This window comes from Biomphalaria glabrata, chromosome 12, assembly GCF_947242115.1.
Source record: "Biomphalaria glabrata chromosome 12, xgBioGlab47.1, whole genome shotgun sequence".
Classification (NCBI taxonomy): Eukaryota; Metazoa; Mollusca; class Gastropoda; family Planorbidae; genus Biomphalaria; species Biomphalaria glabrata.
Genome location: NC_074722.1, coordinates 9,266,420 through 9,291,895, shown reverse-complemented (window position 1 = coordinate 9,291,895; position 25,476 = coordinate 9,266,420). Strand labels below are relative to the sequence as shown.

At 33.6% G+C, this 25,476-nt stretch overlaps 1 protein-coding gene across 2 annotated transcripts; it reads right to left on the bottom strand.

Annotated features, from left to right (window-relative positions):
- Positions 1–6,585: 6,585 nt before the first annotated feature.
- Positions 6,586–25,309, bottom strand: LOC106070300 (probable RNA-binding protein 19). Of its 2 annotated transcripts, none has more exons than XM_013230164.2 (22): positions 25,173–25,309; positions 23,600–23,791; positions 23,367–23,474; positions 23,154–23,252; positions 22,331–22,409; positions 22,104–22,175; positions 21,174–21,259; positions 20,461–20,502; positions 19,813–19,888; positions 18,767–18,955; positions 18,385–18,439; positions 17,793–17,889; positions 17,447–17,557; positions 16,530–16,730; positions 14,850–15,014; positions 14,135–14,224; positions 13,730–13,796; positions 13,422–13,557; positions 12,274–12,384; positions 9,098–9,203; positions 8,629–8,752; positions 6,586–6,741 (listed from the first exon to the last, which is right to left on the bottom strand). In XM_013230164.2, the coding sequence occupies exons 1-22, from the start codon at positions 25,209–25,211 to the stop codon at positions 6,686–6,688; spliced, it is 2,301 nt and encodes a 766-aa protein (XP_013085618.2). In that variant the 5' UTR covers positions 25,212–25,309; the 3' UTR covers positions 6,586–6,685. The 2 variants fall into 2 exon arrangements, with proteins under 2 accessions (XP_013085618.2, XP_013085620.2); XM_013230166.2 differs by having other exon boundaries at positions 23,154–23,249.
- Positions 25,310–25,476: the final 167 nt, after the last annotated feature.

Below are 25,476 nucleotides of genomic sequence, written 5' to 3'. Positions count from 1 at the left end.
CTACTGGCCTTCTAGAACCGGGCAGAACGCCGCTCGACGTTTCTAGGTGGTCAGATGACTACAACTCTCGTGACGCTACTGAGCTCTGTTCACGACGTCGATCCTTCCCGAACCATCCTGTTGACACACGACTCGGCTGACCGTCGTAACTCGTCACGGTTGACCGCTCGTCTAGCGCTGGCCTGGGGCGATTTGCGTCGGCTGACTACACACACACCACTACCCCCATTTGTGCCACCACCAGGTTTATAACAATATAATGATTGGTCTGGGTGATACGTGCCCCAGACTTCCGTCACTATGGTCCCGGATTCAAACCCCTGCCTTCCTCCAGCCCCCTACTGTCCAGCAAGAGGTCAAAGGTCAGGACATCGAGATTTTCAGTTCGAAATGGTGAGACATGAAGTGCAGCTCGTGCTAACACAACCGTTCAATGTCTGAAGGATTTTTGTTCAAATTGATTTTCAAGTATGCAATGCACACTGGTCGAAAATACCTTCAACTCTAACTCATTAACTCAATACGGTGTGGGATTTTTTTATTGCGCAAGATGTATATAAAGTAAGCTCCGCAAGTTTGTTAATCGCCGGAAGTGGCAATAGTTTTAAGAGCAGCATTATATAAGGCCTGTCTTCGAGTCCGAAGATAAGTGAGGAATGCAGTATTTCCCGTGGCTGCGCAGCCCCAGCTATGACCTGCATATTTTGCCACATCCAGGGCAAGCATAACCATTGACCGCAGGTGGTCGATTTAGATTTTCTTTTCGCCGTCTGCTTTTGTCCTCGGCAGCGGATTTTCTTTTGGTTTCAAATGTGTATCCCGCGACCTTCGTAAGTGACCTCTAGTTGTCTCGTTCTGAGGCCGCTTGCAGCCAGGTGCTCTCTTCTATGTCAGCCAAGGAAAGCTTACGCCTAAGTTGGTCTTTAAAGCGTTTCCGTGGGGCGCCTCTGTTACGTCGACCACCTTTTAGCTCACCAAAAAAGAGCAGCATTACGTACCTATAAAATGCTTCCAATTGGAATGTGATTCAAATAGCCTAGAACAACCAGTTCAACTAAGTAGACAACCAGTTCAACTAAGTAGACAACCAGTTCAACTAAGTAGACAACCAGTTCAACCCTACCACAGTCGACAGTGTGACTTCGGAGATTATGAGGTTTGTGTCCAGTTTGGATGGAGGGGGGGGGGGCAGTTGTTTTTCAACTAACAGTTAGTGTTAAAATAAAAAATAACAACAAAAACATTTTAAAAATTACTTTAAAAAAAAAAACAAAAAACATAGTTTAAACCAGTGGTTCCCAAACTTTTTTGTCTCGTAGACCCCTTGCCATGTTTTTAAGTTTTCGGTAGACCCCCCAGCATTTTTTTTTTAAATTCATAAACTTCAGATGTGCTTTTCTCACTGATTACTATGCGATATATATTTATTGATGACATTCTAAGCAAAATAAAGCAAAATAAAATTTAATATGCATTACAAAAAGTAACTAAACAACAACAACAAAAAAAAACAACAACGCCTATTGGTGGGCAGCTTTGATAATAAAATGTCAATCTTGGGCTTCAATTTAGTTCGGGTTAACATTCTATCTTCTCGATTAGATGATGTCTGACTGATTTAAATTTGGAAATTAAGAAAATGTATCATTGTCATTGTATGCTTCATTAATTTAATCCTCACATGAAACACTGAGATTATGCCTTCGTGTTGATCAAATTTAGGTTATCACATTGTAGCTGCAAGTTAACCTCATTCAATTTATGAAACATGTTTGTGAAATAGACTATGTCCAATTCCCGTTTAATTTCTGTGTTTTAAAATAGGATCTTAGCAACCAAGAACTTAAAAAAAAAAAGTGTCAAAGATAAGCCTTTCGAAAACTATCATATTTAAGTGTTAAGGAGCAATTGATCAAAATTTCAGACAAAAAGCAATTCTTTATGAATTTCTTGATTCATAACAAAAATATAATAATACCACTACATTATCAGGCAGGGTTAACTAGCCCAGCTTTTTAAAAAAGTAAATCGTAATAACACGATTCATTGTCCAAAACTCATTTCACCATTACACCTATGAACTGTATTGTTGCTTAGAGGAATTTTTTAATGATATCAGATATAGGATTGTGTAAAAAATTATGTCAATATTTTGCTTATAGTGTGCAGTTTTTTAGAGTTTGATATAAGCCTAATTAAATATATTGTAAGACGCTCACAAACCTATTCTCTTCTATGATGTTTAATCAACATTTTTCTACTGTGGCTTAATTCTGAATTTAAAAGTTTTCAAAAGTATTTCAAATCTTAATCTATTTTATTTCATGTTGACTTTTCTCGATGTTCCAGCTTCGATGGTTTCATAGCGACATAGCTTCAAACTTTGTTACATAAAAATAAAGAACAAATGCAATAGTTGTTCAACAAAGAAAAGAATGAAGCCAAATTTTTAATAACCAACAATTTACGGTCAACATTTTATTTTATAGACTCGGCCATGTAAATTATTACTTTCATGTAGACACAATTAAAGTATTTAAAATAATACGTTAAAATAAAAAAAAAATCATTCCACTAACAGGGTTGAAATTCAAAGGATTAACTAAGGTACAAATCATGTGTGAACGAGTCAATTTCATGAATGGTCATGCTTCAATGAGATCCGCCTTCGTAGACCCCCATTAACAGGCCATAGATCCCCAATTTATTTTTTCACTTCCGTAGACCCCTTGGAATTCCTCATAGACCCCTGGGGGTCTATATAGACCACTTTGGGAATCACTGGTTTAAACGAAGTGTAATTGTATCAAGTCGTTTGGATCAGTCATGTCCAGGGGCGGACTGGCTAAGTGGGCTAACGGGCAAATGCCCGGTGGGCCGGCACAAAATGGGCCGGTCTGGTCGCAACCAAATTAAAAAAAATTTTCAATGCAGACACCTTAAAAAAAAATTGACAGCAGTAAGTCACAGATGCCCGAACACGTTTCCTTCTTGTTGTTTTTTATTAACCTACAATTTTTTTGTTTAATTCAACAAGAATAAAAAAAAATGTTATAAAAAAATGTACACTATACATTGTACGTATTATCATTTGCAAAACGTTAGACCGTACTTTATGCTATGCTATGCTATGACATGCCATGTGTGTGCCGGTTTATATGGTAATGCCAGGGCCGATTTTGATACCCAGTCCGCCCCTGGTCATGTCATTAAATTTGTAGTAAATTTAGACTAACAACAATAAACCTGCGCGATTACAAATATTTGTACCAATTGTTTTTGTTTTGCGCTATTTCAAGCTTTTAGCTTTCTCACTATGCTATGATCCTATCACTTGTCTCACTACGCTATGATCCTATCACTTGTCTCACTACGCTATGGTCCTATCACTTGTCTCACTACGCTATGATCCTATCACTTGTCTCACTACGCTATGATCCTATCACTTGTCTCACTACGCTATGATCCTATCACTTGTCTCACTACGCTATGATCCTATCACTTGTCTCACTACGCTATGGTCCTATCACTTGTCTCACTATGCTATGGTCCTATCACTTGTCTCACTATGCTATGATCCTATCACTTGTCTCACTATGCTATGATCCTATCACTTGTCTCACTATGCTATGGTCCTATCACTTGTCTCACTATGCTATGATCCTATCACTTGTCTCACTACGCTATGGTCCTATCACTTGTCTCACTACGCTATGGTCCTATCACTTGTCTCACTACGCTATGACCCTATCACTTGTCTCACTACGCTATGGTCCTATCACTTGTCTCACTACGCTATGGTCCTATCACTTGTCTCACTACGCTATGGTCCTATCACTTGTCTCACTACGCTATGGTCCTATCACTTGTCTCACTACGCTATGACCCTATCACTTGTCTCACTATGCTATGGTCCTATCACTTGTCTCACTACGCTATGGTCCTATCACTTGTCTCACTACGCTATGATCCTATCACTTGTCTCACTACGCTATGGTCCTATCACTTGTCTCACTACGCTATGGTCCTATCACTTGTCTCACTACGCTATGGTCCTATCACTTGTCTCACTACGCTATGGTCCTATCACTTGTCTCACTACGCTATGGTCCTATCACTTGTCTCACTACGCTATGGTCCTATCACTTGTCTCACTATGCTATGACCCTATCACTTGTCTCACTACGCTATGGTCCTATCACTTGTCTCACTACGCTATGGTCCTATCACTTGTCTCACTATGCTATGACCCTATCACTTGTCTCACTATGCTATGACCCTATCACTTGTCTGGACCAGTGCGAAAAATAGAAGGGTGGGGGGGTTGAAGAAACAAAAATTATATCAGGGTGAATGTTATGGTAATCGCTTTTTAAAAGCATTTAAACAAAAAATAGTGGAATGGCCTGAATTCAAACTCCTGCCGATATCAATGAAACAAATTCAACTTATGCTACTACTTCGGTAATGTACAATAGTTTAGGCTAGGTTATTATAGTTATTTCATTTTTTTTCTACAAACATTAAAGGGGACTATTTTAACTTATACCACCATGTGCCAAAAATATATATCAAATATACCACTTTATCAGTCAAGGAACATTTTTTCCCTTGTTCGAGATATCAAACAAATAATTAATTACCAAAAGATACTTCACTAATTTTTTTTTTAATTCTTATGTTGTCAGGCAGAAGAAATAATTGTGCGAAATTTCAGCTTGATCCGAGATTGGGTGTGGGAGAAATAACGTGTACAGACTTTTTACCAGACAGAGTGAGTTGATATCAGCTTTGTAGAAAAGTCAAGTCACATGCCTCATCGACCCATAAATATCTAAGGGCAAGTTACTTAACTCTGTAGCATCTAAACTATGATTAGTAATGTCCCTTCCCCTCCAGCTAAGTTCTCTCCCTCCATGGTCTAAAAATAGATAGGCCCTCGCTGTTCCACAAAAGCAAATTGAACGAAAAAAATGCTTGAAGCTCTATCGACAATGACTTTAAGTATTAGTCGTAGATCTTCGGTGGAGTTCTCTCTTGAGGCTCTATTTCACTCTTATTCTTCTATTGTCACGTTTCTGTTGTTGCGTCACTCATGTATGCGGTCTTGTGTAGGCTGATAATCAAAAGGACTTCTGTGTCTACTTGAGTTCCTAGTTGTGTGCGTCTACAGTCTGGAAAAGCCGCTAACACCGTTGGAACAATTTCTGGAAATGAATGATCTCTTTTGCAGTTGTCTTCCTTTAATTTGCATAACTCTCACATTATTTCCCTATGACTTTTTAAGGAGATAAAATGTCACACATTTAGCCTATGGAAGCAGCTGTGTAGTTGACTCCCTTCGTATGGAAAGAGATCTAGAACTGATGAAAAAAAGAAAAACAGCGGAGTAATTTAATTTGAAGAACGTTCAATCGACCTTGTCAACTCATTTAATTTCCATAAAATTAAAAGGGAAAAGAAGGGGAGACAATCCGACACCGGGGAGATAGGTTTCGAGTTCTCTTGGGGCAATTGACGTTTGATTAAGTCTGCTGGCTTTTTTTTTTTTTAAATGAGCTAGAATCTCCGAATCGAAGTCATTTAATTTTTTTTCTTCTAAAAAAACACTGAAATGAAATAAATAAATAAATGAATTTTCTGCACCGCATCACAATGTTTATGTTTGAAGCGATTTTATTTATCTAGACAAAATCATAAATAATGTTGAATTTAATAGTATAATTAGCATACCAAATTACACAACATATATTGCATATATAAAAGATACGATTTGTACACTGTAAATCTCAATAAATAACAAAACATATATTGAATATATAAAAGATACGATTTGTACACTGTAAATCTCAATCAATGTATACCTGGACCTTCCTCATTTTTTTTGTTGTTTTTTTTTTGCAGGGAAAAAAAACAAATAATACATTTTGCAACATAATTTCAATATTACTGATTGTCTTGTATATGGCTAGCTATGTACTCATTTTAAAACTTTAAAGAATACAATTAATTCTGTTTTTGTTCTATATGAGCATGCTAGCGTGTAGTACATATGGCAGTAATCAACAAGATTATTTCCAAGGAACAATGTTTCAAAGGAGAACACGAGAGAGACATGCATTATGTCTTTTTTTTTTGGAGAGGGGGGAGAGGGGGGATTACTGTTAATCTCATTACAGCAACACAACAGTACAATCCAACAGTTTTGCTCCATTCAAATGTCTACATATCACACCATGTCAAATGTGACAGATGGCGGTGTGTAGACTGAACAGATTTCTTTCACTTTAAAAAAGCAAAAGAGTTGTTTAGCCTTGCCTGTTGTGGCCAGTCACAAATACAAATGAGATCTAGTCTAAACAATTGTGTTTCTTTCCATGTCCTTGTGAATTGAACTGATGTCTTTGCCCTTTTATTTTTCAATTTCATGTATGTGTTTATGTGAGTGTGTATGCATGAATATTCTCTATTCTGTATATTATAAATTCATCCACAACTCAAATAGAACCTGATTAACTAAGAAAACAAAAATAATAAATTTTATAATTTGTAGACATGAAATTAATAACAGACAAAAACTTAAAATTGATTTGTCATTTTATTTAAACATAATATAACATTAATAAGTATAACATTATGAAACGTGTGTATGCGTATAGACATGAGTGTATCTGTGTGTGTGTCACTAGAGATCTAATTCATTCATTAAGCTGGCCTTGGTTACTTTCTTCTTTGGACCATCTGATACAAAAGAAAAAAAAAAAGAAAGAAAATGTGTATCATTAATAAAGTCATTGAGTTAAACAAATGTTTAGACAACAGACCAAGATTCATAGTTTTCTTTATTCTATACATAATGTTCCCTCAGTTTTGGGAGAGTCCAACATATTAATAGAAGTTTAAAATTGATGAATATTCCAGGCCAGAGAGGCCTATACTACAGATAGTGGACAGTAACATGTCTGTGACAGTATGCCAACAGTCCCCATGAAATTTTCCCCACAGTGGAATGAAATGAAATAGCAGAGGTTCAATTCAGTTGGACTCAGTTGTGGTGATGTAGTCAGTAACAGGGTCAGGGAATGTATGGAAATCTATATAGCAGCGAGTTCTAAAAGGTCATCAAAAAGAGACTGGAGAATACAAGTGTACGAAAAATATACATTGTCTCTTTTCAACCTTAAAACTAGGCATTCACTTTTTAAAGAAAGATAAATGTGAAAAAAAAGTTAATCAAACAAGGGAGAGAATGTGTCGGTTGCATAATAAAGTGAAAGAAGAAAGGTTGAGAAAATTGTGCTACAGAATCCATGAAACTAGGAATAAAATATAAAATATTTTCTATACAGGACAAAATGTTCTTGTGGTATGCTTTTAAAATGTCATAACCATGTGCATGTGTGTGTTTATGCTGTCACCACAAAGAAAAGGGGGGCAGATGTGTTTGGTTGTGTAGGCTGAAGAGTTTCTGATGAAACATTTCTGACCTAATGCAAGTGAAATAAAAGGACTGGTGAAATAGTTGAAGGGAGTTTCTTTTTGAAGAGACAGTGAGACAGAAGAGATGTGCATTTGTAGTGAGTTGTATCTTGTTTTCATTTCACTAATTTCTACATACATCTTCTTTTAAGTTGAATCTGTGTATACTCTTAATTAAAATGTATACTCAGTTTTAGTTACCAAACTTATTTGTTGAAGTTTATTTAAAGTGCTATATTAAAAATATAATCTACAATCATCCTTTTAGTTGTACTAGCTAATTGGAGCTACAAATGAACTGCTGAGAAACTGCTTACAAGTCTTACCATTATATCTAACATCCACAATTTTTCATTATTCAAAAACTAGCTGCACTAGAAAATATTTCTTGATTCAACTATTAGACCACATCTCATTGATATGACACACAATGTTAATGTCATAATATGATTGATTCAACTATTAGACCACATCTCATTGATATGACACACAATGTTAATGTCATAATATGATTGATTCAACTATTAGACCACATCTCATTGATATGACACACAATGTTAATGTCATAATATGATTGATTCAACTATTAGACCACATCTCATTGATATGACACACAATGTTAATGTCATAATATGATTGATTCAACTATTAGACCACATCTCATTGATATGACACACAATGTTATTGTCATAATATGATTGATTCAACTATTAGACCACATCTCATTGATATGACACACAATGTTAATGTCATAATATGATTGATTCAACTATTAGACCACATCTCATTGATATGACACACAATGTTAATGTCATAATATGATTGATTCAACTATTAGACCACATCTCATTGATATGACACACAATGTTAATGTCATAATATGATTGATTCAACTATTAGACCACATCTCATTGATATGACTCACAATGTTAATGTCATAATATGATTGATTCAACTATTAGACCACATCTCATTGATATGACACACAATGTTACTGCCATAATATGATTGATTCAACTATTAGACCACATCTCATTGATATGACACACAATGTTAATGTCATAATATGATTGATGAAAATGTTTGGTCCCTTTACTTAAAGAAAAAAAAGATCAATTCTTTGAACAAAAAAAAAAAAAGGGGCATTACCATCAGAGAAATGTTGAGCTGTTTTCCTACGCAAGTCATCCAGGCTCTCCTCCACTTCTGCCCACTCCAGCACCAGACGACGACCGTAGAGATGAGTGGAGTGGCACAACGCATTGAACGCTCTCTGGTATGGAATTAAAATATGACATTTTATGGATTTAAAATATGAGGTAATTTAAATTGTAGAATATTTTACTCTGACAATGGTTTTGGATCAGTTCTATTTGGATGTCTATAATTTCTCCTTGTTAATTTCTTTAATTCAATATTAGGCCATTATAAACTTAATATTTATCATTTGTGATCTAAATGAAATGTTGCATTGGTTATTTTAAAATTAAAGATGTTACTCAAAGCAACTGCTAATGATTTCGAGACTTTATAAAAATAGAGTTGGGTAAATGCTGTTAAAATGATCTAAAACGTATAACAAATACAGATATCAATTAAACTCTGTGACAAGTCTTACCTTTGCATCTTGCTTAGACACAAAATCTACAAAAGCAAATCCTCGGTGTGGTCCAGTCCCACCCAACTTTTTAGGAAGTCTGACAAACTTCAGTTCACCAAACACTCTGAGAACATAGACAAAGATTGCAGAGTGTTTGGTAACAAAAGATATATTCTCTTAAGTACAATTATTGACATCTCAATTTAAAAAAGAGTTAGTATCATTTTCAGACCTTTGGGGAAGATGTAAAGATCATCTGTTTTTGTGGCAAATGAAATGGTTAATGAGGTTGTCATCTGGCAAGCACAATGACCGACCCCATTTACTTTTCTCCATGATTAGTTTTCTTTTCAGACCTTGCCATCTAAAGGGCGGATCGGTACGTGATGTTTGGGCGCAGCCGTTTTGGAGTGAGATGATTTGGAGCTGTTTTGGCGCGAGATATAATTTGACGATAATTTAATAATCGCGTAGCTTTTATAACAATATTTATTTCATTCTATTATAATATAATATATAGTATGAATTCTAACACCGTCCAGCGATTTTTGTTTTATAAAGGTTTTGCTAGTTTCATGAATATATATAAGTCAGATTCCTGAATGGTAATGACATACTCATCATCCCTCCCCTTTAATTATATATGATTTCTGCTAAGTGCACAAGATGACATTCTTTGATTTCTTTCCAAAAGACATTTAAAAAAAAAAAGACATTTGTTAAATATCCGAACAAGCTACCAACAGAAAACTGAGAGAAGAAGCAGGCCTATCTGCAACTGACCAAACTTACCCATGCCACGTATGTGGCCGGCTTATTAAAGCGAGGATTGGACTTTGCAGTCATCTTCGAGCCCATAGGATTTGAGAAATGTGCTCATCTTCGATCACGAAGGAGGAGCTATACATGTATCCGAACAAGCTAAGATACTTTTAAAAGTTATATTTTGAGAAGTTGGGTAGGGGTGATTTGGGTGACACATCTCCACTTGATGCAGGTAAAGTCAAACAAATGAATGACTAGCACCGAGCATTGGTCGTTGGCATCATGCAGCTGGTGATCATCTCCTTGGGACTGGTCATTGCATGTGACACCTATCACACCCCCTCTCTTCTGGGAACATTTCAATCCTTGCAGATACTCTTTCCCCACCCATCCCTCTCTCATGGGTAAGATGATAATCTGTTTTTAGCCCTCCTCTTGACATCCCTAGAAGCGAATTTATAATCCCTAATCTTTAATTCAGAGAGCTGACCAAGGTCTACCCCTCTCTTTCAATCTCTTCGCCCCATATATCATTACAACCTCACGTAGTTTGGAACATTCGCTAATCATTTGTCCAGCTTCCTGACAAAACGTTCTCCATTTCATTCTATTATATTGTTTAACTGAAAACCTGATGGCAGACTGTTTAAACAATGGAAAAAGTCCAGTCAAAGCGAGAAAAAGACAAAATTTCGCATAAAGGATATCTCTATGTTTTTGATAGGTTTAAAGCCGACCACTCTTAGAAGTTCTGACGATGTAAACTTAAAAATGAATGTAGAGCTTGTCTCCACACAGATGCTGTAAACAACGACCTTGTTCTAAATCAACTAGGCCAGCACAGCCATGGAAGTGATGCTGCACAACTTCAGGCTGCCTCTATTTTAACAACAATTAAAAAGAGGGCTGCTTCTTCCACAGAGATCCCATCTTGTATCATAAATAGTGCTCTACAGGGAACTTTAGCAGCAGTGCATGCGAAATTGCCCAAGAAAGATACTTTGCCTAGAGAAAGTCAGCGGAGAAGAAATTAAAGGCAAGGAGCTTCTCCACAACCTAAACATAGGTCAACTTTGACTATTTCCATTAGAATACTAGAACTATATAGGCCTAGTTTCACCTGAGCTGACAGAAAAGTTTCTTTTTTATGGCAGTTGGAGCAGTCAGATAAAAAAAGCATTAAGTGGATGGGGCATTCAGAATCTCCCCTTCTATATTCTAACAGATCTCCCTTTATTATGGCAGATGCAGAAAGAGGTGGCTTTGTACTGCCTGCCCTATATGCACTAATGCAATATACCACCCTCATCCACGAAAAAAGTTTTAATAACTTTGACTATTTCATGCACGCTTACTATGAAGTATGGATTGCTGCCTGGTCTTGTGTAATGTTGGTGATCTAACAAAATTAAATAACAAACTTCAATGCCAAAAATAATGGACAAAAATATCACTTGTTCTGTACATGATAAATATGTCTTAACACAAACACTCATACGTAACATAGATATGTATCATTCTTTTTGAAGAAATAATTTTTTAAAAAGTGACCAAAACATTTCACGCCAAAACGTCCCATGCACCAAAACGGCTGCGCCAAAACGACCTTCGCGACAAAATGTCCTACTTTGGGGCAGATGATGTTAAAGTCACCTGTTTTTTTAGCCAATGGTTAACAAGCAGGGTGTCATGTGACCAGCATTACAACAGCCTTTACTTTCCCCAACAAAAATCATGTTCCCATAAGAGTTGGATGGATTCAGCGCTTAAAATCCAAAAATGTAAAATCCCAGTCTTCAACAAGATTCAAAAGCAGCACCCCATTTAGAAGCCAAGCACTTAATCAATCAGCCACTTCGCCCCCTTTAAGATTCACAGCTATTAAAAAGTTTAAATGTTCTACTGGTACTAATTAGTTTGAATGTTTCACTACTATTATTAAGTTTGAATGTTTCACTGCTTTTATAAAAATTGAATGTTTTACCACTATTCACTATTAAAGATTGAATGTTACACGCCAGCAGATCAAACTTAGTCTGATTATGGTTGTATTGTTTAGGTTTTTGACAAAAAGTGAAAGTACAGAAATTAGCGCATGAGCGATAATTTAAAAAATGTTCAAATTCAACTTATGGAGAGCTCCCTGATTTGGAAACCACTGCGCAGTTCATCTCATGTATTGGTCTACTTATCTGAACACTCCAACATAACAATGAGAACGAAGAAGAAGAACTTATTAAATTTTACTTGTTTAAAACTGACAAAGTCTATATACAAAAACTTCTATTTATGGCAGTGGGAAAAAAAGTCCAATACCAGCAATCAGACTGGCATTTACTGGTAAGTTATTTTTTTTAGATGTAATTTTGCCAGCATGTCGGCTATAGCCAGCAATCTTGCAACCAGGGACAGTGATCATAAAGACTTACTTGAACAGTTCCTCCACTTCTTTCTTCTTGGCCTCAAAAGGAATATTGCGGACAAGAATCTTGGTGGATTTTTGTTGGCTTTCTCCTTGTTTTTTACGACCTTTCACCTGCCTAACAAAATAGCAAACGTAACTTTGAGCATGTCAAGAAAAACTGAGACAACTTTTTATTTAACCATTAGATCAAGTTTGGAAGGCTGAGAGGAATAGGAAGATGGGAAGTACACATTCCTAGAACTAAAGACAATGTACATATATTAACATCTGTAACTTACAAAACAATATTATTTCTGATAATATACTAGAAATAGATTTATATATTTCCAAAAAAAAGCTATGATAACTTTGGGTAAAAAAAAAAAAAGAATATCTTTAGATACAATTTGATTGTTAATATCTTTTTCTGAATACAAAAATAGAATTAAGAAAAACAAATAGCACTAGTTACAAAATATATTTTTTTTCAAAATGCATTAACCAAAAGAATTTATGCACTGTCATGGTCAGTTTACTTCATTTATCTCCAACTAAATTTTAGCATAAGCATGTGAATCGTTAGATTTAGCTTAGTCTTGCGTCAGTATTTACAAATATAATCCAGTTTATTGTAGATGATTTGTCCGCTAGGCAATCCTCCATCAGAAAATGTTTTACGAAATAGGTAAACTATTTAATTAATAAACTTTAATCTTTAATGCAAAAATATCCAGAACAGAAGAACAGATTGTTATTGAAACAGGTTATGATGCTTATAAAATCAACCAAAAGGAAAGTGATAGCTATATTAAACTAAAATAAAGCTCTTGCTTGGTTAAGTAAACATTTGTGTGGATCCTTCATTATTTGGTGGCACCAATGAGTCATGATTAAAAATTCCTAACAAATAGTCTATGCACTACTTGAAAAATTCCTTTGAACAAAGTTTAAAGAAAATTGTCAAATTATTCCATGTAAATTTCTGCAAATCTAAAAATGCAGCTGTAAAAACTGTTTTCAAATGATTTCAATCGACATAATGTAACTTCCTAACAACCAAGAATTCATTTATTTGATTATAATAAGTCTTGACAATGTCACAAGACAAGCACAGATATTTTAGAAACTGTTATTCTGAATATAAGCCTAACTCTATTTCTTAACATTCCTTACTTGACAGTCCTATTAGACATCTTCAGTTCAAGATTATGTCCTTCCAGGACAGAGTTTTGTAAAGTTTTAAGAGCTTCTTTGGCAGCAGCTTTCTTGACAAATTGAACAAATCCATAACCCATGGATAGCAGTTCACCTGATAAGAAATATTTAGAACATACACAATCTGGACAATTTAAGAAAATAATGCAAACAATATTGAGTATCCAAAGAGAAAAAAAACTGGGTGAAAAAAATTGAGATAAATAGATTAATAATTGATACTAAAGTATAAATTTTATATTGAAAAACTAGCAATTGAAACTAACCTGGTTTCTTTGGATCTTTTTTCTTTGAAACTGTAGCAGAAGAAATGTTCCCAATCTTTTGGAAATGCTGTGGATATTAATGTTTTATTGTTTAAATAATGTTGAGAAATACAGATTTAAAAAATGTATGTTTTAATCTGTCTGAGCTGGGTGAAATTCAAATCCAGCTTTTGTATGTGTGTATCAAATAAATGTCGAAGAAAAACAATGCAAGCTTAATAGCAGACCAAAGAGCTAATGTAAAATTAAAAGACAAAAACAAAAAAACACAAAATAAAACAAAGTACTTTATAACAACATAAAGGCTATTATAACTTGTTTTCATGTAATGTATGTAGTCTAAAAGAAGAAAAAAAAATCATTCAAACTGCTTGTGCATCTGAGCACCCGTCTACCATTACTTACCTCTAATAATGTTTCATCTGTAGTGGAGAAATTTAAATTCTTGACAAAAATGGTGGCATCCTCTTCAACCTCATCCTCAGAGTTTTCACCCTGTGCAAAATTTGAACCAACCAAACAAAGTATTTTAAATCTATTTTGGACTAACTGGGAATTCAACAGAATCATGTCTTTGAAACAAATGCTTAAAGCAGAGATAGTACAGTCCTTTAGTAAAAGATGACTATGTGAAACTAATGGATGAAGCTGACAAAAAGATCATAATCTATTTGTTTCACACTGACAAAATTGTATTCCAAGCAATCGATTTTCTATTTCTGTTTTTTTTTTTATTATTTTATCTGTTGAAATTTTTTCATTTTATTCTTTAACAATCACATCATTACAATATGATATATCTACATTGGAAAACAGATATATCTACTATAGAATGAAATATTTACTACAATTTCTAGTTAATTAGTTATTGTTTTTTTTTTTATTAAAAAAAAAACTTTGGTTAGTGATTTTGGTTTATTGTAAAGTGCTACTCTTTTTTTCACTTTTCAAAAATAAGTATTACATTTTGAAATTTGTGTCTATGAGATCATGTTCCATATGATAACTATTTAAAACAAACACCAGTTAGGTTAGAAACACACTTTGAGGCACACTGTACAAAAATACATTAGGTCCTACACAAACTACTTTTAAATCAGTTTTGCATGTGCTAGTTTACCTCTTCTTTGACGTCTTCCATCTTGACTTGCACTGGTGTTTCTTGATCTGCCTCTTTCCCAGTTTCCTCATCAATTTCCTGTTTTGGTTCAACTTTGACACTTGCAGCGGGTTTTACAAAGACTCCCATGGGCGCCCACTCCAGGTAGAGTGGGATCGAGTGGAACTGTACAGACAAATATTAATATATATTTTTATTTATCTTTGAGGAAATGTATCTAACAATGGCACATTTCAAATAACAAAACATAATGACAGCCAATGAACTATACATCAGAAACTTAGATGGCCAAGGGAACAAAAGTGATCAGTGCCTTGTATTTTCTCTGTAATGGTAAAATAAACACAGCTCAGAGATCAACACTTCCCAAGATGTTCACATGAATATTAAAGAGGTGGACACTTAAACACATATTAAATTAGAGCCAATTAGAAACACACATTAAATTAGAACCAATTAGAAACACACATTAAATTAGAAACACACATTAAATTAGAACCAATTAGAAACACACATTAAATTAGAACCAATTAGAAACACACATTAAATTAGAAACACACATTAAATTAGAACCAATTAGAAACACACATTAAATTAGAACCAATTAGAAACACACATTAAATTAGAAACACACATTAAATTAGAACCAATTAGAAACACACATTAAATTAGAACCAATTAGAAACACACATTAAATTAGAACCAATTAGAAACACACATTAAATTAGAAACACACATTAAATTAGAACCAATTAGAAACACACATTAAATTAGAGCCAATTAGAAACACACATTAAATTAGAGCCAATTAGAAAAACACATTAAATTAGAGCCAATTAGAAACACACATTAAATTAGAACCAATTAGAAAAACACATTAAATTAGAGCCAATTAGAAACAACATTAAATTAGAACCAATTAGAAACACACATTAGATTAGCGCCAATTAGAAACACACATTAAATTAGAACCAATTAGAAACACATATTAAATTAGAACCAATTAGAAACACATATTAAATTAGAACCAATTAGAAACACATATTAAATTAGAGCCAATTAGAAACACACATTAAATTAGAACCAATTAGAAACACACATTAAATTAGAACCAATAAGAAACACACATTAAATTAGAACCAATAAGAAACACACATTAAATTAGAACCAATAAGAAACACACATTAAATTAGAGCCAATTAGAAATACACATTAAATTAGAACCAATTAGAAACACACATTAAATTAGAACCAATAAGAAACACACATTAAATTAGAACCAATTAGAAATAACACAAGTCGTACAATATATTATATATTATTATTATATTATTATGCTTGTCTATTTTGCAAGTAGGTTTTTACAGATGTGACGTGTGATGGGCCCATAAGGAAAATCTGTCAGCCTTTGAGTGCATCAAGTTCAAATCCTTGCAAAGGAAAATAGATATTCCAAAGTTCACTTAGCTGCAATTAATCCACAATAAAAGTTCAATGCACTTAGAGGTTGAACATGACTCTCTGGTTCATCAATGTCCATAGAAACTAAGAACTTATAGACCACTTGATTTTAAAGATAAACTTTGTTGTTTAAAATGTAAATTTTTTCCTTGCCTTTCTCTATTACATATATATATACTTAGATAGAGCTAATATCAAAGATAAGAACTGGCTATTTACCTTAGCAAAATTCAGCTTCATGAAGGCTTGTCTTGCCTCAGAAGGTTCTAGATATTCTACGATGGAAGTAATCCCAGATGGAGGTATCAGCACCCTATTTAGTGTCCCATGTTTGCCAAACACTTCCTTTAGATCTTCCACAGTGACTGTTGATGGTAAGTTCTTGACTAGAATAACACTTTTACTTCTTTCACCTGCCGCCTGATAAACAAATAGAGAACTTTGTCAATATTAAGTAGTACAGGAGATGATCTCACTCCTAGACAATCAGGATATGACTAAGAGATTCATAAAGTGCAGGAAAGATGAATGAATTTAAAATAATAAACACATAAAAAGCTTTTATATCTAATATATAAAGTAAAAAGTAAGGAATATGTGTGTATGTATGTCCACCATAGAAATCAAAACCGTTTGACCAATCTTGTCAAAAATGTTCCTTTGGTCATTGCAGAGACCTTAGTATATGTATAATGTCCCTCCCACAACCGGAAGGCCCTAAAAGTAAAAAAAAATAAAATTTACCTAAATATATATCTATTAAAGGATGAAACTTTTTAACAAATTGGGTGAACCTGTTTTCACAGTACTTTATATTTGATAGCAATATTTCGGCTAAACTGGCAAATCCATTTTCACAATCTACTTTCATTTTAGTGGCAAAATAAAAAAAAGAATTGATTAGGTAACATTTGCCATGTTTGACATAGATCTGAATCCAGTCCACTAGATCAATAATACCCAAACTAAGGCCCGCAGGCCACATCCAGCTAGTATACATATATAAATATCTCAAACCTGTATTAAAATGACAAAAGTTAAGTTTTCGTTGAAATAGAAGTATTTCTAAGAGCCATGTTGGGAAAAAAAAGCCACCAATTTTTGTGTTGGTGCTGTACATTTACTATTTGGTTTACCTGACTGAAACTGTCTAGAGCTACTCCATTGGAGATGAGGAAATCTCTTGTCTCTGAAACAATTTGTGTCTCCCCCAGTGCCAGACGGACTCCAACACTGCCACCTAGTTCCTGCTCAAAGACAGCAAACATTTGGATGTCAATATAGTCTGTTAGGAAAACTTAATTTTCTTGTGATACAGAAACTAATGAGCAATAAGTGAACAGTTTAATTTGCTAAAACAAAATGATAGTTTCTCTTAAGTTTTGTAACACTATTGGGTGACATCGTTCTGACCATAGCTAATGTCAAGGCTTATTTCTTTTATCACAGGCTGTTTAAATAAGTCTGTTGAATAGTTCTTACGTCATCCAGAATCTGACTTTTGTCTGTGTTGTATTTCTTTGCCATTGAGTCTGCCACTGCATTCGCTCCAAGGAACAGAGTATTCCAAGTGTGAGTACTAGAGAACAGAGTATTCCAAGTGTGAGTACTAGAGAACAGAGTATTCCAAGTGTGAGTACTAGAGAACAGAGTATTCCAAGTGTGAGTACTAGACAGAGAACAGAGTATTCCAAGTGTGAGTACTAGACAGAGAACAGAGTATTCCAAGTGTGAGTACTAGACAGAGAACAGAGTATTCCAAGTGTGAGTACTAGACAGAGAACAGAGTATTCCAAGTGTGAGTACTAGACAGAGAACAGAGTATTCCAAGTGTGAGTACTAGACAGAGAACAGAGTATTCCAAGTGTGAGTACTAGACAGAGAACATAGGCCATACAATTATAACGACAACCAAAAAAAAAAAATTTAATTTAGGCTGCACTTTTTAAATGTTTCTAAAGAAAATGAATATTGCAACAATTTACAACTTTAAACAAAAATTATTTTAAACATTTAAAAAAAAAAAAAAAAAAAAAAAGAACAAACAAAATGACAAAAAAAAAACCCAACTTACTTGGGATTTTTAGATTTTTGTTGTGACTCTTTCTTTTTCTTGTAGGAAGATTTCTCTGAGAAATAACGAAAATGTATTCAGACTATTTAACTAAACAACAGAGAACTTGTTGTTTTTTTTTAAATTATAAACTAATGGAGAAAAATTCTATTGCTTTCTTTAAGATCAGTAGTTCCTAGAGAAAATGTTTCATCCACTTAATTCACAACTAGTCATACAAAAATAATTAGTTTAAAAAAGCTCAAACAATTCTTTGAATTTTGTAGACATTCTCCACTCTTATATATACATAAATATATTTATTTAAAAATAAATATAATTTTGTTTTACTATTGTAATGAAAACTCAAAGACTTAAAACGTTTGTCTAAGTGTGGACCAACCATTAGACTCCGCCTCTGCCTCTAAATCTCTGCCTGGTAAAATGTGCATAAGACGTCCATGTAAACTTGTGTAGTCCAGCTCTGTGTAAGCCTTCAGGGCATGTTCAGGAAACACAAACACAATGTGAGCAAAACCTTTCACCTTTTTGGTCAGTGAGTCAACAGGCAGATCAATTTCAGCTAGTGGCCCTATTGAAGTAAATATATTAGTTAGTGAATCAACAGGCAGATCAATTTCAGCTAGTGGCCCTATTGAAGTAAATACATTAGTGAGCATGTATGTAAAGTCAAGGTAAAATCCTAAAACTAATAATCTCTTATTTAGGTACAAATTCTGAAAACTCCTGTTATTCAGTTACAAGGTCATGGCAAGTGCAAGAGGTTTAGCCAAGCCTAAATCTTTAAAAGGAGAAATTTAAACTAAATTGGCATCATTGAGGTGTGTTTACTGAAAAAGTGAAGAAGGTTCAAAATATCTCAGGCAGAGGATATTCCTGCGACATCAAATTGCTTGGTCTAGAATAATCAATAAAATGTGACACTGAAAAAAAAGAAAAGGTAACCTGGAACCCCCAACTGCCCAAGGAAAGAGGAAGGCCCAGGAATAATTGGCCTCGAAATTCCGAAGCAGACGCCAAGCAGATGGGCAAGAAGTGTGAACAGTTGGAGAGGCTCGCCCACAACTGAGACACCTGGAGGAACCTGGTTGGTGGCCTATGCCCAGGAAGGGCCTGCCAAACCTAACATTGAAATTGTTGAAGAAATAGTGAGCACATATCTAGACATAGATAATCCACAAGAGAGAACCACAGTGATTATACATTTGATTTACATCTATAATTCAATCAGAACTTTTTGTCACATACTGGATCCAACTAAATGTATATATAGATACAAAAAGAATTATCAAAATTTTATAAATAACTAAGGTGGTTCCTGAACTTTTCCTTTTGATACATTTCATACTTGCTGAATGGAATGATTCCAAATGTGTTATTGCAAACGTTCCACATCAGTCAATATCCCTAAGAGATTTTTCTACCTACCATATTTTTTAAAAACTTCTTCTAGTTCGTCCTCCGTCACACCAAACCAAAGGTTTCTCACAAATAATCTTCCTGACTGGGTGATTTAGAAAAGTAAGAATGAATGAGTATACAAGTGACAAATAAACTTTGAAAAGAATCTTTGAAATAACATTTGTTTTAAACATTTTTTGCTTACATGTAAATTTTTATGTAAGTTCCCCTTTCAGACCTTGTGGTCTATACTATAGGGCAGATGATTCTGTGGCCAACGGTTTACGAGGGTGTCATGTGGCCAGCACAACGACCAACCTCCTTTACTTTTCCCCAACTAATGTCAGGTACCTATTAGAGCTGGGTGGACTCAGAGGCGCCCAAAGATCCAGAAATTAAAAAATCTCAGTCTTCACCAGGATTTGAACCGGACCCCCAGTTCAGAAGCCAAGTAATTACCGCTCAGCCACAGCGCCTCCAAATTTTATCTGGTGATCTATTATTCTAAAAATAAAAACTTGTATTTTTCTAGACTTAACATTTGTCACTTAATGTAATTTAAATCTGTTCTATTTTTTGTAATTAAAAAAAAAAGGAAATAGCATTTGTAAGTTATATCAGAAAAACATAATTATATATAAAAAAAAATTTTAAAAGAGAATTTCAAAATGTTACCTCTGCTATACTCTCCACCTCTTGTACACCAGATTCTTTGGCCTGTATACAAATGTAAATAATACAATAGTAGCAACAATGTTATACTCTCCACACCTCCATTAATTTATATACTGCCACATTATAAGGGAGGCCTTCTAAATCAGAACTAATTATCTCTAATTTGTAGTAAATTCAGTAAAATAAAAATTTAAAATTATACAGTTACAAAAAATTATGAAATTTTGTAAATAATTTGACCACATTCAACATTCGTGACATGACATTTGAACAAAACTCATCAAAAATAAATTTTGGCTGCATATAAAATTGTATGCTCAATATGTAAGGAAAAGAGTAGAAAAATAAAATGGTGTAAAATAAAGGATGATGACAAAATTAAGATTACCAATGTGAAAACAAGCTTTTTGTAATGAAGTCTTTATTTAAAATACTTAACTATATTTCTTTTAATTCAGATGTGTATATTGTTAAATATACAAATAAATTTTTTACATTTTTTAACATGGCATTCCATATATTTTTTATTTACTGACCGGTCTTTAAGGTATCCTATTACACAAAACTGGGTGATCGATATAACATTGTTTGAAAACATGTTTTTTTTTTGTTTGTTTGTTTGTTTTTTAAGCATTTTGCAGTCAACGTTAAGATAATTTTGAAAAATAAAAATGATCACACTTTTTAAATAAAAGTTGTTTACAGGGCCTTACCTTTAACTCCCAAGGTGGAGGTGCAACTACTTTCTTCTCAGGTGCTACCTCTTCTGTACTCTTCTTTAAAAATATCTTCTTGTTATCTGGAAGCAAAAAAGTATCAGGCATTAAGTTTTGTTCAATAAATGCATAACAAAATTCAATCAATAACATACTCAACTGCAACACAACCCTGTTTCCTTAAATAGTGAAAACAAATACTGAGTGCTGATTGATGTCTTTAAACAATTTTGAAACCACTTTTATACACAGACAGAAATTTCCTGCTTTTATTTCAGTCTAACAATTACAACCCAGACTTGTCTTTACATGGACAAAATAAATTTCAATTAAAACATTCAAAACTATTTTAATTTACTAAAACATGTCTTCAACCATTGTCAGATGTGACCAAGTACAACATATTCTGACGGCTTGTTCCTGGTCTTACATTTACTGAAGTACAGATCTTTAGGGATGGCTACTCCTATGCTAATACTACTGCTACTAGCAAATCAATGGGAGATGCAATAAGCTGCTTGTTGGTGTACTTTTAGATGTGATGCAGGTTTGATAATTCAGGAAATAAAATGAAAAATTGAATTTCCAATGTGCTTAACATAATTTACAATCCTAACTGCAACAGACGTGCAATGATTAAATGTAATAAAACTGTATAGAAAAACATGAGTACAATTGAAAGTTGAGATTACTTCACTTAGTATTAGGTAGAATTACAGACATAAATAATAAAGGCCTAAATAAGAAAATTCTCAGCTTCCAGTGGGATTTAAAGGAAAGGAAAGTCCTTTACCATTTACCACCTTATCCCAATTAACAAGAACTAATGATATCATAAGTAGCTACCAATCTGCGCCAGTTTTCTTTATGAAATTATAAACAAAATGAACACATGAGGTACAGAGAAACAAAAAAAAAAAAACTCACTGATAAAATTTTTATTTCTCCCCATAGCTTGTTCTTGTTCTTTCTCTGCGCCAAACTCAACAAAAGCCACACCTAGGAAAAGATAAACTGTTGCTTTAGTCATACGCATAACATGGGAATGCAACAACAAAGACGTTGAATCTTTTACAGCAATACAAAGAAGACTTTTGAGTTAATAAGAAACCCGGTAATACATTGTTTGTTTTTGCAAAGATTTAAGCATTTACCAATTGGTTTCTTCTGTGCATTTCTTGGAATTCTTATAGACTTCAATTTGATAGGCTTGAAAAAGTCTTGGATGGTTTTCTAGCAAAGGGAATTAGACATTTTAGTAATCAAAACTTTGAAGCAATTAATACTGAAGTTATGAAGTAGCATTGTTACCAAATAAAGTAATAGAAAAAATATTTTAAAAATTCTGTTCATAATTTTTCTTAATATTTATCAAAATTTGTTACTATAAAAATATAATCAGAAAAAAAAATGAACAGCAAAAGACAAAAAAGTATATATTGAAAGAGAAGTTATGCAAATGACTTAATCACAAATGTGTATAACAATTTAACATGGTTTTTTTTTACTATTTAAATATATGTTTTTAAAGAAGATAAATGCCTCACTAGGAGTTAATTTGTTTTTTGGTTCAATACAATTAGAGAACAAACCAGTGTAACACAATGTGAGAGGAAACCATTGATATTTAGCCATGTGACTTAACATTTTTATAGATTTTCTTCTTTTTAAAAATAGGTAACAAAACTTGACATTAATTTATTAATCTATGGCAGGGGAATATCATATGAATGATATAAAGGTTACAGAGTACAGGAGGATAGTTACTAATATCAAACTTTCATCAGCTAAATACCAGTCTATGAATGATGAAAACTTCTTTAGGTAATCATTCTAAAAGATTGATACAATACAGAAGCAATATCTTTAGTTTCAGTTAATATTATTACATATAATCAATGACTTGTATTTTTATCCATATATAAAATATATTTACATATATATGGGGAGTGATGTAAATGATTTAGCAAAAAATACCTCAGTATAAAATCCTGATAAACCTTTTATTTTAAGCACATATCCCGGTTTTGATGGCTTAGTCTCTTCTTTACTTTCATTTACTGAAGAGTTCACCTGCTGAAACATCAATGTGAGATAAACAAGCACAATATTACTAGATAAATAATAAACTATGTGTCAAGGTTTGGTATTTTTATAGAATAAAAGAACTTTAAACAAACACAATTATACCTCCTGAGCTGGCTTGTTGCTTGGAGCTGAGCCTTGCTTTTGGTTCTTTATGGAGTATTTACTCCAAGCTTTTGCTTTTGAGTTACCAATATCTACAGCAATGTCAACCTTTAAACAAAAAACATGTGCAAGAAATCTTCAGAAAGAAAGAAAATTTATTAACAAAATTTGTCCTTTTACAAAAATTAAAAAATTATTTTTTTAAAAATCACAAAACGTATACTTTGACCTACTTGTATTTTAGTAGTTCTTATAAAAGTTCCATTACAATTTTTCACTGCTGCTGCAGCTTGCTCCGCAGCACTAAAACCAACAAAAGCAAATTTCCTAAAAACTCCTTCCCTTGTAAACTTTAAATTGCAATCTGTTATTTCTGAAGATGGACAGTTTTTCTGAATGTGGGCCACAAGTTTTTCTTTGGTTATCTAAAGCAACATAAAAAGTAATGTTGTGAAGCAAAATTGGATGAATAAAATAAAATAAATTGAAATCTCATTAAAAACAAAATTTTATGTGGAACAACAAAAAAATGTAGGTCTAAAGTGTTTGCAACCCTAATTAGAGCTTGCTGATCATAAGACCAGTGTTTCTCAAACTTCTATGAGTGGCTACCCCTGCCCAACAAATAAAATAAAATTCTCCTTCCTCCCTCCCTTATCAGTGGTGTCTGAGTAGCAATGTAATCTATATCCCACTGAGAAGTTCAGGAGGAATTAAGAATATTACGAAAAAGAAAAAAACGTACAGATATAATTATAACACAACTTTCTGGTTTTTCTTAGCATATTTATATATATTTTCTATTTGTCCATATTTACAAAACGAAAGTTCTTGTAAAAATAAAAAGTTAAAACAAGAAAGGATGGGACAGGTCAAAGTAAATCCAATAAAAAAAGCTTCTAGCTGGGTGCCAACGCTAATTTGTCTCGAATAAAGTTGAATGTCTTTCAGATACGACCAGTTCCACTCTTTCTTAATTTAATCATATGTGACCTGCAATTTTCTTACTATTAGAAAGAGTACAAGTTACAAGTTAGACTGAGTTCCTGAAATGCTGAAAAGAGCTAGCACCCCGGGCTCCGCCCTGAACTCAACAGTGGAAGCTTTAATAAAAGCACTTCCCAAGACAAGACCAATACTAGCTAACAAAGGAAGCAGCAAGCGTACATTTTCTGGTCTAGCTCTATAGTATTTCAAGTTTGAATAAATCATCATAATCTTCTACCGTTTACGTCTGAAAGTCTAACAAAGGTAACATGTTCAGCTGATGCTCAGTCTGTTTTTAATAAACTTGCAATGTTAAATTTGTAATAACTATTAATATATTACTATTGAATAAATGTCATAAACAATAACATTTTATAATAGAATCGACACTTATTTTATATTGGTCGTGTAACACTAAATGAAAGTAGGTGATCAGCTGACTGTACACCATTGGTTCAACAAAAAGAACAAACTAGTGATAGTGTTTATTGGGAAATGTTTGATTTTCAATGATTTTGATGAAGAAAGTTGATGGGTGGGGGCATCCTGAGCTAACTCACTGCACCAGTTGACACCAACCCTAGTCACTAGTGAAGTGATTCTAAGTCATCTATTTTAAGCCTTGAGTTAAGAATAGTTAAGATGAGTGTGAGTCAATCAGTCAATGAGACTGAATCAGTTAGTGCAATCATTGTAATATATGAATATCAATGATTGAATGAATCATTGAATGTGTCGTGTTTTTTTTTTTTTGGGGGGGGGGGGGAGGGAAAATTTATTAAATTGTATGACAAGGCCAATCAAAAAATGCTTACTTACATCTTTAGGTAAATTCTTTACCACGATTCTCGCAGACATTTTTTATAGTCTAACGTAGGTATAGATGCATTTGTTGTTTTTTTTTAGAAGTGCTTCTTAGTTCTAGATCTAGATCTAGTTAATCTAGTTACTACTAGTAGTAGCGTGTTGCTGTTTTCAACATTTATCGTCAATGTAACGTGTAGCAGTAAGTAGCAGTTTCAAATTGGGAATAATATAAAACCTCAACCATAGTTCCATGCCTCAACCACGAACTAATCTTTAATGTCTAAAATGTAATATCTCCCCTTTAAAAAAAAAATGT

Excerpts from the sequence above, each read along its gene's own strand:
- LOC106070300 (XM_013230164.2), bottom strand. The coding sequence starts at position 25,211 with ATGTCTGCGAGAATCGTGGTAAAGAATTTACCTAAAGAT. Across the intron at positions 23,792-25,172 it reads TAAAGAATTTACCTAAAGAT|ATAACCAAAGAAAAACTTGT; the intron begins GTAAGTAAGCAT and ends ATGTTGCTTTAG. Across the intron at positions 13,558-13,729 it reads AAAAGATCCAAAGAAACCAG|GTGAACTGCTATCCATGGGT; the intron begins GTTAGTTTCAAT and ends ATTTCTTATCAG.